The sequence below is a fragment of the Cricetulus griseus genome, chromosome 4 (assembly GCF_003668045.3).
Source record: "Cricetulus griseus strain 17A/GY chromosome 4, alternate assembly CriGri-PICRH-1.0, whole genome shotgun sequence".
Classification (NCBI taxonomy): domain Eukaryota; kingdom Metazoa; phylum Chordata; class Mammalia; order Rodentia; family Cricetidae; genus Cricetulus; species Cricetulus griseus.
In genome coordinates, this window is record NC_048597.1 from 188,315,597 (window position 1) to 188,332,173 (window position 16,577).

At 38.1% G+C, this 16,577-nt stretch overlaps 1 protein-coding gene across 1 annotated transcript in view; it reads right to left on the reverse strand.

Annotated features, from left to right (window-relative positions):
* The window catches only part of Mlip (muscular LMNA interacting protein), a 101,129-nt gene that overhangs the window by 59,272 nt on the left and 25,280 nt on the right, over nt 1–16,577 (reverse strand). Inside the window, exon 5 of the mRNA XM_035444225.1 lies at nt 8,593–8,664. Coding sequence (XP_035300116.1) covers nt 8,593–8,664 — 72 coding nt within the window. The remainder of the gene's footprint in view (nt 1–8,592; nt 8,665–16,577) is intronic.

Below are 16,577 nucleotides of genomic sequence, written 5' to 3' on the forward strand. Positions count from 1 at the left end.
TAGTGAGAACATACCTCACCATAATGTAAGCTATATATGAGAAACACATAGCCATTATCATCCAAAATAGAGAAAAATTTGAAGCAATTTTACTAAAATTAGTAAGGAGATGGGCTGTCCACTAATCCCACTCCCTTTCAAATGTTGTGTTCAAATGACTAGCTGGAATAATAAGGCAAAAGAAGGAAATTAAAGGTATACTAATAGGGAAGAAAAAGTTAAACTAGGCTTATTTGCAGGTGATACAATATAGTACATGAGAGATACCAAAACTTGTACCAGAAACTTCTAGTACTGATAAACAAATTCAACAACGTGGCAGGATGCAGAACCAGATTGCACAAACTAATAGCTTTTCTATCTAACATCAAGAAACATACAGAGAAGGAGCATGGACACACTCTCATTTCAGTAGCCCAAAGACAATGAAAATGTCTAGTGGTAAACCTAACCAAGGAGGTGAAAGACCCCTGCAATGTAACTTTAAGCCTCTGAAGAGAGAAACAGGGAAAGACATCAGAAAATGGAAAGATGTTCCATGTTCATGGATTGGCAGAATTAATGTTGTGAAAATAACCTTTCTACCAAAAGCCATTTACAGATTCCATACAATCCCAACCAAAATCCTCAATTCAATCACAGAATTGGAAAAAAATTATTCTAAAATTCAAGTGGACCCATAAATGCCCTCAGATAGGCAAAGCAATATTGAGCAAAAAGAACAATACTGGAGATATTTTTCCATTCCAGATATCAAGATAAAGATATTAGAGATAAAAAATATGGTACTGGCACAAAAATAGATATAAGCCAATAGAACAAAATTGAAGGCTCAAACACGATTACATATAACTTCAGCCATTTAATATTTACCTAAGATGCTAAAACATATATACTTCAACAAATAGTGCAGAGAAAAGTTCAATCAATCAAATAAAGAGAAAGTCTACAGACTGGGAGAAAATCTTTGCCAGTTTTATACCTGACAGATGATTAATAAACAGAATATGAAAAGAACTCAAGAAAGCAAAGAAAACCAAAAGTGACTAAAATATATCTCAAGATATGTTCATTATATTAGGTAATTCCACATCAAAACAATTTTTGAGATTTTGTCTAACCCTACAGCAAAGATGAACCAAAGAACCAACTTCAGATGCTGAAGAAGTTATATGGAAAAGAGTATCCCTGTTCCCTTTTGGGAAGAATGCAACTGACCCTGCCACTATGGAAATCAATGTGAGGAATCCTTAAAAGTTAAAAATGAATCTACCATATCCAAACTATATCACTCATTGGTATAAGCCAAAGGACTCAACATCCTACTTCATAATTACTTGCCCATCAATGTTCAAGATTGCTCTATTCACAATAACTAGGAAATGGAAATAACCTAAATGTCTTTCAACTGATGACTGGATAATTAAAATGTGGTACATTTACACAATGAAACATGATTAGGCTGTAAAAAAAAATTAAGGAACTTTCAGGTAAATGAATAGAACTAGAAAGGGTCATAGTGAGTGAGACAACCCAAGCCCAGAATGAAGGTGTCACTTGCTTTCTATCATCTGGGGTTCCTATTTCCGCATCAGCAGATGTGAGAATATAATCTGGAGTAACTGCAAAACCCAGTAAAGTTACAAGAGACCATTTCGTGGGTGTGAAAGGGGGGAAGCAACAGTGTGGTGATATCGTGTTTGTAGTCTAACAAATAAAGCTTGCATGAAGATCATAGGGCAAAGCTAACCACTAGTTAGTCATAGAGGTCTGGAGGTCTGTACAGACAGACAGGAAGTGATATGGCTGAGTGGAGAGAGGAGTGTAAGGTAGGAGGAGACAGGAGCTCAGCCCTTTTTTGGTCTGAAGATTTTGTATACGTAAGAACTCTAGTGGCTGGCTGCTCTGCTTCTCTGATCTTTCAGCATTTGCCTCTATATCTGGCTCTGGGTTTTATTATTAATACCAATTAGAACTAATGCTATACAACAAAGAGGAGACCAGCTGGGTATAAGTGATCTAAAGGGAGAAATAGGAAAAACAGAGTGACTCTTATTAGTAATAAGGGAGAGATAAAGAAGGAAGGAGGAGGAGAAAGTAACAGTAAGGACATCTAAAAAATTATAAAGAATTATACTGTTAACTATCTAGCTAAAATATTGAAAATACACATAAGTTGTTATGTAAATATACATATGATTTAAATGAAATTTTCCCATCTGGGTTGGCAATGCTCCCCCAACAGCCATAGACTATCTAACAAAAAGCCCACCAGACATAAGAATCCCTGTTTCGAGTTTTGGTCACAGTTGTCCAAGGGGCTCCCAAAACATTATAGGCCATTGCTATTGCCTTTGTTTATCCCCACAGATGGAAGGTAAGTCTCTATTGCCTAACATACCACGTACTTTGGACACAGCAATCAAAGGACATGAGCTGGATTTGGCCTCAAAATTCCTTCCTGAGGATTAGCTTTCTTCATACCAGAAGGCTCCTTGCAAGCTTCCAAAGAAGGGAAGCAATCAATAGTCCTACCCCGCGGTGGCACTTATGAACCACAACAATATCCAGTATGGCATAATAACCTTAAGGGTATAGTAGTGGCATGTATACCTTGGTAGTGACAAACAGCTCTCTAATTTGACTTAACACCTAAGAGGATAATGCCTGGCACTAGAAATCTAGCCAACTACCCAGGGCTAGAAAACTCATGGATCTTGGGGAAGAACCTACGACTTACTGCCACTTTTCTAAGACAGAATAATCCCTGTCTACATTATAAATATTTATCCTTACATCCACAGATAAGTGTAGTTCTTGCTCTTCATCAAGGATAATTCCTTTGCAAAAGACAAAGCATTACAGAAAACCACAATGAATCAAAACCCAGAGTTGTGGAAGCTAGTCCTGACTGATACATCTATAACACAATTCCTGCACCTAAGACTCAGGGATCTGTGCAAAAGAAAGGAGCAGGTGACTGTAAGAGCCAGAGTTTTTGGTGATATTGTGTCTTCTACAAATGACATTTTACCAACATGGCTGCTTAAACAGGATCCTTAAAAAAGGATGATACCAATAGGCATGCAAACCTAAAAGCTCATGAGGCTTGACCTTAGGCAAAGAATTGCAGGTAACACCACATTATACTTCCTAAAAACATGTACATAAAGGTAACATTGCTTGAACTAAGCAGGTGTGTGTGTGTGTGCGTGCGTGCCTGCGTGTGTGCGTGCGTGTGTGTGTGTGTGTGTGTGTGTGTGTGTGTGTGTGTGTGTGTGTGTGTATGTGTGTGTGTGTGAACAATATTTTAGAAAGAGACCATGAATTTGTATGAGAAGGGGTAGATGATGTAATTACAATATAGTTTCTTTAAATAATGAAACCAACAGATAAATAACTGGTATTCTTAAGTGCTCTAAAAGAAATGTATGCATGATTGACAACCACTTGGATATATAAACAGTTAGTCCAAATTTGAATTCTGGACATCTCTTCATTGATTTAAAAAAAACAGGAAATCAAACAATGTCTCTGTAGTAAATGTCCTGTCATAAATTAACAGCAAGATTATTTTTTGAACCACAGAACTCTTAAAAACATTCGCTAAAGAATTAAATTTGATCAGGTTGCAGTTAGTATTCCATACATTAAAATGTAAACATACAAGGTAAGGTAAATTGGTTTGGCAATGGGATAAACCAAATTTCTGCCTTTGTATTGTCATACCATGTTTTCATTGTGATCTTCAGAAGAGCTATCTTGTACCCTTCTGCTATGGTTTAAAAAAAATCTTTTAGTTTTATATTTGAGCAACTATTTCTATACGTTTACTTCATTTATATAAAATTGAACTGCTCTGGAACCTAGCAAAGACACAAACTTTTATAAATTAAATGTATCTTTAAAATGGAAGGTAGTAATAACATTTATTGGGAAAACGGTATCTAACACTAGATAAAGATGTTATCCTTATAGATGCTTAGAAGGTCAGGGATAGACAATATGAGCTATCTTCAAGGGACAAAAAGTATCTTTCTGTAGAAAAATATCATTCTTTTATAGCACAATAAACTACTTATAAATTTACTTCACATATCTATGTGTGCCTTTCTTAATCCCTTAAAGCAATTTCATAGTAAAAGTTATGATTTATTAATAGGAATAATGCAACAATTTTACTTTAAAGTTGTCCTTATTGCTGTCAGACTTGAATGATAAAGAAAATTTGGAAATATCTCAAACACTTCGTGAAATAGACAACAGCACATATTGTGACTAAAGTTAATGTCTATAATGAAGTCACTTGTCTAGGGACCTCATTTTTAACCAAATCTATGGAGGGTGGCAGATACCTTGGTATCCCATGTTCGTATGTCTGGGAGAAAATGATTATTGACAGATGCTTAAACCAAATATGCTGGTTATCTCATTAAAATATGATGTCTTATGTTTATCTCTTCCCATTAAACCATGGCAAATGATTGAGCTAAAAATATTTCCTTCTAAATGCTTACAGGAAAAATGTTAGAGATAGAATAAGGTATAAGTTTAAGTTTTGATGTAGACAAGTTAAGAAACCTTATGTTGCCTGCCAACAAAAATACATCCTTTCAAAAATGAAGAAAAATAGGTTTCATTCAGAAGTAATAGAGCTGAAACTAATCCCATAATTTACTGATAGCTTAACATCTCATTTCAAAAGATGGCTGAGTTCTAATTTCTGAAAATCTTGTTTTTAAAAATAAGTTTATTTTCCAAAAATAATTCTACTTTCTAATTATACAGTATGCCAGGCATAAAAATCTACTGTGCGTATAATTTATCTTGAGGCAGGGTTAACTGCTGAAGCGTGTAAGACTTGAGTTATATATGTGAGCTCTATTGTCAAGGCAACCCACAGCATAGCTCCCAAACAAGTGTTGTAATGACTCTCCCAGATCAGCCTTCCAGTTGTATTCTATGTGACAACAAAGAAAATGAGACAAACTTCCCTGATTAAAAATATTCCATTCTGTAAGCTTCATATATGTATATATTTTAATTGAAATCTCCCTGTACAGAGACTAATGTTCATCCCAGAAGTTATAGATTGCCAAATAAAAAGGTCCCAGGTGTAGAATACTTTCCCTTGAGTTGTTAGTCACAGGAGTGCCAGAGACCACCAAAACAATGCAGACTACTGCAATTTCTCTTGGTCACCCTCCAGAACTTTAAGGTAAGACCCGGTTGCTCATCCCCCATCCCTTCCCAGGGGGGAAGGAGGAGTGGATGCGGGGATGGGCTGAGGGGGAAGGCAAAAGGGGGCAGGAGGAGCAGTGGGAAGAAAAACTGGTTGGAATACAAAATTTAGAAAATGAGCCTAATTTTTAAAAAACAGGGGGAAAAAGAAGACTCTATTGCTAAAGGTGCTATCCACTTTGGTCACAGGATATAAATAAATCAAGTTGATACTAAAAAGGAAGTTTCCTCCCTGCTGAATAGCTTTTACAATACTGGACAGTGCTGTATAGGCTGGTGATATTGTACGAATAAACCCTAGAGGTCACTGGTGACATATTTTTTAAAATGTAGAATTATAAATGATCTGAAAATGAAAAGCCATTCTCATCTAATTAATGACATTTGAGTAGCACAAATATCTATGGTCTAGGACAATTTACCTTGGCTCAATGAGTATGTTAGTGTTTATACAATAATCTACTCTTCCTTAGAGAAGCAGTATTTTAGATCATGTATCATAACATTACATCCTATTGTAAAAAATATAATACTAATTTTCTTATATAATTTTATATTTAAAAGAGATATCTTGATAGAGGGAGCCATTATAGGGTTAGGGAGAAACCTGGTGTCAGGGAAATCCCCAGGAATCCACAAGGATGACCCCAGCTAAGACTCCTAGCAATAGTGGACAGGGTGCTGGAACTGGCCTTCCCCTATAATCAGATTGGGGACTACCCTAATTGTCAACAGAGAATCTACATCCAGTAACTGATGGGAGCAGATGCACTGATCCACAGCCAAGCACTGGGCTGAGCCCCTGGAGTTCAGTTGAAGGGAGGGAGAAGGGGTCATAAGAGCAGAGGAGGTCAAGATCATGCTTGGGAAATCCGCAGAGACAGATGGTAACTGGAGCAAGTGGAGCTCATGGACTCTTGGATAGACAGCTGTGGAAACTGCATAGGACCAAACTAAGTCATCTGAATTTGGGTGACAGTTATATGGCTTGATCTGTTGAGGAGGTTCCCTGGCAGTGGGACCAGGACTTATCCTGGGTGCATGAACTGGCTTTTTATTGTCTATTCTCTATTCTTGCTCAGCCTTGATAGAGTGGGGAGGAGGGGCTTTGTCCTGTCTCAACTTAGTATGCCAGTTTTTGATTCCCCAAGGGTGCCTTACCCCCTCTGAGTAGTGTATAAAGGGTGGGATGAAGGGGAGGTAGGGGGCGTGTGGGAGAAGGGGAAGGGGAATATGTAAAATAAAAAACTAAACAAAAGATCTTTTCTACAAATAAATAAAATAAAAACACAAGGTATGTCTCATACGAACTGCACAGACTGAATATGCATCAATATGCCCACACACCTTCGTGAAATAGTTTTGTGATAAAAACTGGAAGTTAAACTAATGAATTGTCATCTTTCATGTCCAACAGATTATAACCTCTATGAAATAGCTCATTAGTAGAAAAGAAACCTAGAAAGTCAGAGGTTCTGAAAGAAATATGACTTGGAGCCACATCTCACAGAGTTCCAAGAAGTATTATTAACTATCAGTTTTCTACCTAGAAAATAACATAGTAGCATACAGCCCCTCACTACCCAGAGGAGTATGTAGGGAGACACTGTAGCCCCACCTCCTAGTAGCCCGGACAGGTGTGCCGGGACACGCCCGTGAGGGCGTGGTCAGGGAGGTCTAAAGGTGATGCAAGAAGGATTCTTAAGGGATGGCGGACATGTGGATAGTCTCTCTCTCTCTCTCTCTCTCTCTCTCTCTCTCTCTCTCTCTCTCTCTCTCTCTCTCTCTCTCTCTCTCTCTCTCTCTGGCCACGCTAGCTTGTGAGCTCTGTGCACGCTTTGGCTTGCACTTGGCTGGTGTTTATCTGAATAAAGGAACCTTAGCCTTACAGACTGCGAGATCTCTTCAGGAGTATGTCTCAGTTAGAGGGTAGAGCAAATGACATGTCTTCTTTGCCTCAATGCCAGGAAGAACATCTCCCATACCTCTGAAGGCAGGTGCTTGTGACCCTACTTCAGAGATGGCCATCTGAAACTAGCAGAGGTTCTATGTCCCTAAACACTGCCCCCAGGACTCACCATGGTGGCCCTAGATGATGAGAAAAGGAGCAAATGAGGAAGAGTTTGTCCAATGTACTTCCAATGCTTTAGTTTTATTTTAACTTTTGTAAAGCTATAAAAGGTGGAAAATCGGGAGGGAGCTAGAGCCCAACTCGCCGATGTTTCTTCAGCAGATGACCATCCAGATCAATGCACTTGTACATACAGAACACGGACTTTAGACCACATGTGGATAGTTTGGAGTCATTAACAGAGACATGAGCTGATGTTGACCTTAGAATGCTAAACATTTCCCACAGTGCTCCTACTATTTAAACATCATACAAAGGCTTCATTTTCTGGATCATGCTAAGAGATAAGAATGAAGATTCATAAGCATGTATATCAAAATACCACCTGGGTGACAAACAATTAATGCTTGACAAATTATAGTAACAGTATTTGAAACACTATCATTAACCATGTTTTTTTTAAAAAAAAAGTAGGCTTAATGCAAAAACTACTAAATAAATAAATCACCATAAAATAATATATGACATCTAAAATTTCCCACAATTGGTAAATAATTTCATTTTGATTCTGATGTGATTCCTCATGTGATTTCACTTGCAAATATGTGATTAGCTTATTAAAGTATATATAATCCTATCATTTTATAACTGGTGATGCTTAAAAGCAAAGCAAAAGTACCTAGATCCATATGGAAGCTGTTCTTTTTATTCATTAGGAGTGATCTCCAATCTCCTTACTACTCAGAAGGGAGTAGGGTGTAGGGCCAGTGGTTGGCAGGAATAGATGAAGAGTTTTAGCTGGTGGGAGAATCTGCATTGTTACAGCAGACACTCAGTATTATATCTGGGTATACACATAAATGGTAATGGAGGCTGGTATTAAACAAATCTTGACCAGTCAATGACTAAGGTAGACAGCTGTACACATAACCTCATGGCACCTTGACTTTGATTTATGCAAACAGAGGAAGAAATGCTTAAACATAACAAATTTTAATTTTCCAACGAAGGGGGAAATCTAGTGAAGTCTGAATCAAACCTCCAAGTCTTCTTGAGAGCAGAAAGACATCTCTGAGAGCATACTCAAACCTTAATGAGGAAAAGGATATCTGCTATTATGCTAAATAAGATGCTTTTGTCACAGTATCCTAAGAAAGAGCAGTTTTGGTTTTTTCATAAAAGAACTGGAAAACATACATTTTTTCCATTAGAAATCCTGTACACATACAAAACTAATACTAAAAACATAAAACTCACTCTGCTTAAAAGCCAACACTGACCTTCTGTTCCAAGAGCAATGTGTTTGTAGGGATTGCTGCAAAAGCCTTGTAGCTTGACTTGGTCTTGTATTGCTAGAACGGGTAACCAGAAAGCAAGAGTGGAGATGAAAAGGGAGAAGAACATGACATAACTGTAAGCAGTTCTAGCAAGTTAAGTGACACATTATCAGGTAAAGAAAGGGGTTATTCTCCACAACTTGTTTTTGAAAAGAAATTAGTCCATCACATTAATATTTTGTTAGATTGTTAAGAAACACACAATAACATGTTAGCCTAGAGATCCTGAACATACTACTCAGTTTTATAACTTAAAATATCCATTCCTACAAATTTATATATGAATTACTGCATTATATCAGAGAAGTACAATTCTACAAATGACTTAGGAGTTCTGTTGGATTATCAGGCAAATATTTTTCTTTCTATATAGCCATCATTGGTAAATATGTCAACAAATTTAATTGAGCTCTTGATACATATTTGCATCATTCATAAAAACAAAGATTATACCACACAAAATTTAGCAGCAGTTTCAGGTTGGCTTAGGTTGAACTTTTTTAGGCAAGGTCTCTCTACATAGCCTAAAATAGGCTTGACCTCCATATGTAGCCCAAGCTGGCCTGAAATTCATGATCTTCCTGCTTCTGCCTCCCAAGTGGTGGAAATGTTGGATAGACCTCTACACCTAGCTAACAGCAGTTTTTAACACAGCAATTTGGACAATAACTAAATAATATCAGAAAGTTAACACCATAATTGAAATGAAGCCCAATCTCCTGGTCCTAATCTCATTTTTCATTCTATGAATATTTCTGCTTTCTATTGCAGCTACGTTAACAAAGGAAATTAAAAACATCCTGAGTTTAAAGTCAAACAGAGCTGTGTGAGTTTTTTGGGAGAGTTGAAGATTAATGAAGCTGTAGAAATTGGGATAAGATACAAATCCATTATTAAAAGCCCTGGTTTAGTGTTATTCTAGTTCTTGAGTTGATTAGCTAAATTTAAGAGTCCTATTATATAACCAATTCCCTGCCTGAGGCAACTTCCCCAGTGGCTCACAGCCATGAGGGAAATGGCATAGCACTCCAAGCTGCCTTAGTTCCTTGAAGAGCAAATGAAAATGTTAACCAATGAAAACTGGGATTGTCAAAAATAAAATCTAAGGGGAAATAGAATATATAATTACAGAGAGGTGAAAGACTAGAGTGGGGTATTAAATGGAAAGGGGGTGGAAGAAATGGTAAGTGAGGGAATATTGAAGGGGCAGTTAGCACTAAGGGCCATATTAAACCTCTCTATGTGAGAAAGAAATCTAAGTCTAGTAAGAAAATAATGAAGAGACACTGCCCCAACTAGACATCTTTATCACAAAGTTAGACCTCCAGTGTCAGAAATGAGTTAAATCTGGTTGAGTCACTGGCCAAAGGGACCCTATGGGAAGCCCCAAACATTGCAGGCTAATGTCACAGCTATTGCTTGCTCTCTTCAAACTTATAGTTTATGACATCCTATTGCTTACGTATCTACTTGAATACAAAATATCTGATTTGTTGCCTACCTAGTGACTCCACTCTTACTGACTACCATTCATGGTACTGGAAAGTATTCTGCCCACTACCAAGGGAGAAAGGTAACCATCAACTCAGTTACAAACCCTATGAAATACAATGGTGACCTGCCCACAAGATATACTGATTCAATAATGGCAAAAACATTGTGGGAGTAACCAATCATTGTTTGGATTTAAGGCCATTTCCATGAAAAGTAGCCCATGCCTAGTGTTGGCCGTGGTCCTAAAGGAAAAACAAATACTACTGTTCTGCCAAAGAAACATAGCAATAAAATGACTCCCAGTGACATTCTGCTTAGTGGTTCACTCATCCATCATCAGAGATGCTACCACTTGCAATAGATGGGAACCAATACTGAGGCCTACAACGAGACAACAGGCAGAGAATAAGATTTTAGAATACTCAGACCTAAGTGGTATGTCTTCAAACCCCTCCTCTCAAGGCTCAGGAAACTATATGGAAGAGAAAGTGGAAAGATTCTAAAAGCTAGATGGAAGGATGACTCCAAGGAAACAGCATACTCCAGACACAACAGAACTGCTATACATATAAACTCAAAGAACCTATGGAAACATGTTCAGGGCCTTCACAAATTCAAGATAGACAGGGTTACAAGGCTGAGAGGGGGAAGTCAACATAGGATCCAAACCCTAACCCAGAAGCTATCTGCAATTGAGACTTACAAAGAGTGTTTTCTCCAATGGACTGTCACTGGGTATATTAAACAAACTTTAGAGTAGGACCCATGCCCATCAGTAGATGACAAACACAAAATAAAGCCAATGGTACTTTTGTAAACGTTTTGTCTCAAATCTCTTTGTTTAGGCATTTTTTGTCTTATCAGTCATTTGCTTGTATATTATGGTTTCCAATTTTGAGTTTGTGGGATTTGTTTCTAGTGGAGTTTTTTGTTTGTTTGGTTGGTTGGTTATCTAGTTTTTTGTTTGCCTACTTGTTTTTTAAAGAAAGAGAGAAAGGTTGTAGAGTTGAGTGAGCAGGGAGATGGAGAGGACCTAAGCAGAGTTGAAAGAGGGGAAAAGTGTGATCAAAACAAACTATATTAAAATTTTTTCAATTAAAAACAAAAAAACTTGAATTTTATGGATGTAATTAAAATAAACTTGGTTAAACTTGTATGATGAGGCTGAGTCTGGCACATCCATTTCCCTAAGAAGAGGCTTGGGAGAATGAATGTTTTAGTGGTATAGAGGAAGAATAGTAGTGCACAGCTGGAAGCCAAAAGCACTCTCTCTTCTTTTTGTTCTGTTGTTTTCTTTCTTTTTTTCTGTTTTTTATATTAGATATAGTGAAATTAGCAACCCAAAGCCAAGGTGTCAGAAGGTCACTGTAGCCTGTCTATCACAACTCTCACTTACACATTCTCACATGCAAATACATGCACACACAAACTCATGTCTATTCATGCATATAGCCATCCTCTCCTGCAAACATAAAAACAAACTCAACAACACACAGGGAGAGACCTCTGAATCTGAACACTTCCCTCATCAGGGAATAGACTCTGCTTATTTACCTGCTACTTTCTCTTCTCCAAATGCCTCTTTGTTTTAAGAAGCAGCAGCTTTTCAGTCTTCTGTAAGCCTCCCAGCTTTCCTGCATTCTGTACTTTCATCTCCTCCATGCATGAGAAACAATTCCTGGAGGACACCTGAGGTCACTTACAGTCCTAGCATCTACATTATCCTGAAATGCTGTAGGATACATAATGCTAGACAATAATGTGTCTGGGTAAGGATTTAGAAGGAAATGTAATTTCTTTATGAATATTTACATAAATTTATAGAGACCCTGCAGCTGAAGACTCGTCAGGAAAATCTGCAATCAAAAGATTTTATCCTAGACTTGAGTATTATTTCTATCCAATTTCATCTTAAAGAATTATGTTCTCATTTTAAATTGTGAAGGTAGAAATTTTTGTATTTCATGAGACATTTTTGTTAGATGTGTTATCTTTATCATTATCCAATACAAACATCAAAGATGGAAAGCTCTTATTATGTTCTCTCAATGTGGTAGACATTGGAACACCCTGTCACAATTCTGGATATAAAATTCAACTAATGAATTCACTCAACAAATACCTATTGAGTATCTATGCAGTGACATACAGTGCTCCTCTAAGGCATGTGACTTTCTCAGATTTTCAGCCTGAAAAATAATGCTTGTGGTGGTTTGAAATAAAATGACCCCAAAGGGAGTGCCATTTTTAGGAGGTATGGCCTTACTGGAGTAAATATGGTCTTGTTGGAGGAAGTGTGTCACTGTAGAAGTGGGTTTTGAGGTGCCATATATGCTCCAGTCATTCTCAGTGAGACAGACTACTTCCTGTTGCCTTTGGGTCAAGATGTAAGAAGTCTCTGCTCCTTCTCCAGCATCATATGTACTTGCATGCTGCCTTGCTCCCCACCATGATGATAATGGACTAAACCTCTAAAATATAAGCAAGCCACCCCAATTCAATGTTTTCCTTTATAAGAGCTGCCATGGTCATGATGTCACTTCACAACAACAGAAACTCTACCTAAGACAATGTTTATTCTCATAAAAGATGCTTTCTGAATTCAGCATCTTTCCTCTGAGTTTCCTTGTTATTGTTAGATTTGAATATGTAGTTCTTTGTTCTAATTTGGAATGTATTTCTTCCCAGCATTCCAAAGCTTCCAGGTGCTATGCAAAACTCATTTGTTTCCTTCTTTGGTATAATCTGAACTGTTCTAGAGAAGACCATTTGAATAACTTAAGTTACAAGAATCACAATCAGTAGGGCCAGAGACATGGTTTAGTGGGTTAAGTGACTGCATGTCTCACAGGATCTGTGTTTGATCCCCAGAACCCACATAAAGGTTGAAGGAGAGAACTAACTCCACAAATCTGTCCTCCAACCTCTACCCACTTTCACCTGGACACTCACACATCATGTACACACACACACACACACACACACACACACACACACACACACACACACACACACAAGCACACCTACACAATTTTTTAAAAAAACATTAAGGAAAAGAATCACCTTCAGCTTCCCATAGATAGCAGAAATGAAAAACCAGGTCTAAGCAGCTTTCTGAATCTTGCCAACAGTGGGATGCTACCCACTGTAGATCTCTCATTTGCAATTTGTTTTCAGTGAAGCACCAAGAAATAGTTCTTAAGTATATATCACACCACGTAAAGCAATATTAGATATAGAAAAGAAAACAGATTTTATACTTGTTTGCAGATCTAATCTTTTTTTTTTTTTTTTTTTTTTGGTTTTTCAAGACAGGGTTTCCCTGTATAGCTTTGGAGAAGATCCTGGAACTAGCTCTTGTAGACCAGGCTGGTCTCGAACTCACAGAGATCCACCTGCCTCTGCCTCCCAAGTGCTTGGACTAAAGGCATGCACCACCACCGCCCAGCTGTAGATCTAAACTTACTAATGCTGGTTGTGAGGTTAATGGTAACAAGAACACATCTTATCCCTACAAAAACCCTTCCCCAACCAGTACTGTGCTTCCCATGGCCAGTGCCTCCAGTTCTACCACAGAATCTAATCAGAAAGTCCAACAAAATCTCAAGATAACTAGGTAAAATGTCTTAAGGACTGGATTTCTGGCATATCTTCAGAAGCAGAAGAACCCCTGATTAGCAACAGCACGGGCTCCTTAGTGCGAATTCTCATTGCAACAATGACTGCCTTCTTTAGATCTATGAGCTTGAAGAGAGTTTGAATGAACTCTCACTTCTTGATTGTCCAGGATGACACCAAAATTGCTAGTCATTATCTCGGTGATGGAAGATCTGAGATGAAAGATCAACCCTACCTGAGAGCCAACTCATAGAAGATTAACCAGGTACCCATCCCCTTATTTCTGGAGTGGTTGGGCAACACCATCTATGATTCTGATAGCCAAATAGCCAGGAATGGTGGGCCTGTTAAGCACAGAACCTGGACCATGACAGACCTGGCAAGGTGAACTTGGCTTCACATCCTCAATAAGCCAATCAAACAAACAAATAGTAGTGAAACAGAGAATGATTTGTTCAATGTTGTCATATTAGGAAGGGAACAAAGACACCCAGTGCTACTGAAGCCCATCTTTCGGGGGCTTGACATGAAGTTCAAACTTAAGCAAATGAGAAGTAGTATATACATAAAGAAGCAGTCCTGGTCCAGATGTAGCCTGCCCATCACTGCTTGAACTCTAGTCTCCCTGCAAGTTTTCCCAGAGACAAATTTTTCCTCTGGCTGACACTAGATCTTTTCTTTCTCTCAGAATTATATTCCTGGGAAATTTCCAAATTGTTATGATCCCCTGTTTTAATCTTCTGATAGCCAAGTGGAGGGGCACACACATCTAGACTATCTGCATTGCTGCCAGGATGTTACTGTCAGGTGGAACTGTGGAAACTAATTTATCCCTGTGCCTAACAGAACACCAGGAGAAATAGCCACTAATAAGATTTGTCTGCACACCTCTCTTCATAGAAACTCCACCCATATCTGATTTATCCTCTGTGTTTTGGACATCCCAAACACATAAAACTTAGTTCATTAGAATATTTTCCCATCCCTATTTATCTGCTAGGTCTTTTAGAACAGAGATTTTATAATATTTCTCCATTTACTTTATCTTACACTTATTATCAGCTTAGTGTGAAACAAATGTGCAGCATATATTTTCTGGTATACCTATCAGGCTAAAATGTTAACTGAAGATTACAATACAATTTGAAGGACATGAAAAAGCACAAGTTCTTCACCTGTCGTTCCAGCCCTAGACAAACTTGGTTACTGAGAATCCCTCTTTCCCCATCTAAACACATCCCTGGCGCTTCCAACTTGCTAAAGTTCTGAAGTTATCTTCCTCCTTGTTTGCTTGTTGCCTTGTTTGAGATACAGTATTATTCTACAGTCCTGCCAAGCCTAGAAATTCCTTTGTAGACCAGATTGGCCTGGGAGTTACAGAGATCAGCCTGCTTCCTCCTTCAGAGCCATTGCTGGGATTAAAGGTGTACACCACCATGCTCAGCCTCGCCTTTCTGCTTTCTGTTTGGATCCCCTGCATCCATGTAAGAAGTCAGGTGTGAATACACAACCATGCAAACCCCAGCACTAGGGGTGGGGAGGCCATTTACAGGCCTATTCTGAAGACTATCTGGCCAGCCAGTGTAGTCAAAATGGCAATCTCAAAGTTCATTGAAAACCCTAGACAAAATGTATGGTATAGAGGCACCTGAGGAAGATATCACCATATCAACATCTGACTTCCTTCCAGATGTAGCTCACAGATACACATACAAATGAGTACATCATACACATGCATACATACACACACACAAATTGAATAACACACATACACACATGAGTACATCACACAAGAACATACATACATACATACATACATACATACATACAAATTACATCACACATATACACTCAAGATTACATCACACACACACACACACACATACACACACACACACACACACACACACACACACACACACACGTCAAAAAGAAAAATAAAAAGTCTCATCTTGAATTAAACTGAGCAACTCCTGAATTAAAAAGCAAACACTCAACTAGGGTGAAAAAAGAAGCTTTTGTTAACTACTCACACCTGAGTGTGATACAGCACTAAGAACAATAAAGGGTCCAGCTGGAGAAAAGAAAAAGAAACGGGACACAATACTGGTCAGTACTGAGATGGAAGTGACAGGAATAAGGATGGAATTATGAGGTGTCATTAGTCCCCTACAAGCACAGGAAACTTATTAAAGGTGTTAAATAAAAAACAGTCACAGCCAATGATAAAAATAGGAAGTCACAAAAAAATCTAGTAGCTTAACATTTCATTTAGTAGTTCTCATGTTTGCTGAAAATTATACAACTTACAAAATCTATACAAGCATCTTTGCCTTCACTTCTATGGCTTGACAAAAAGTTACATAGACAGTTACAATAACCTTCTGAGATTTTTTTCACTTCATTGTTTATCCTTGTATATTCCATTCTTTATACACCAGTCAGGATTCCGTCACCTAGCAAAACCTTCCCAGAATGTGAAAGTAATAACCTGTAGTGAAAACACTACACAATCCAGACACAACACTTGAAAGAACTGAGTTACAACTGGAAGCTTCCTCTTTGAGAACTGACTCTAAATGCAATGGAAGCTGCCAATGGAGAAAAGCAATTAATAGACCCACCCAACTTTATGGGCTACAAATCTCACTGATGACTGACCAGCCAAGAGAGATATCTCTAATGGTACAATAGTGGCACTTTCATACAGGGAGTAACCAGCAGCTATCTAAATAGACACAAGGCATTCATTCAAGAGAGAGAATCCATGCCTGGTATTGCAAACTTCACCAACTACCCTTGCATCCTAGACCCTA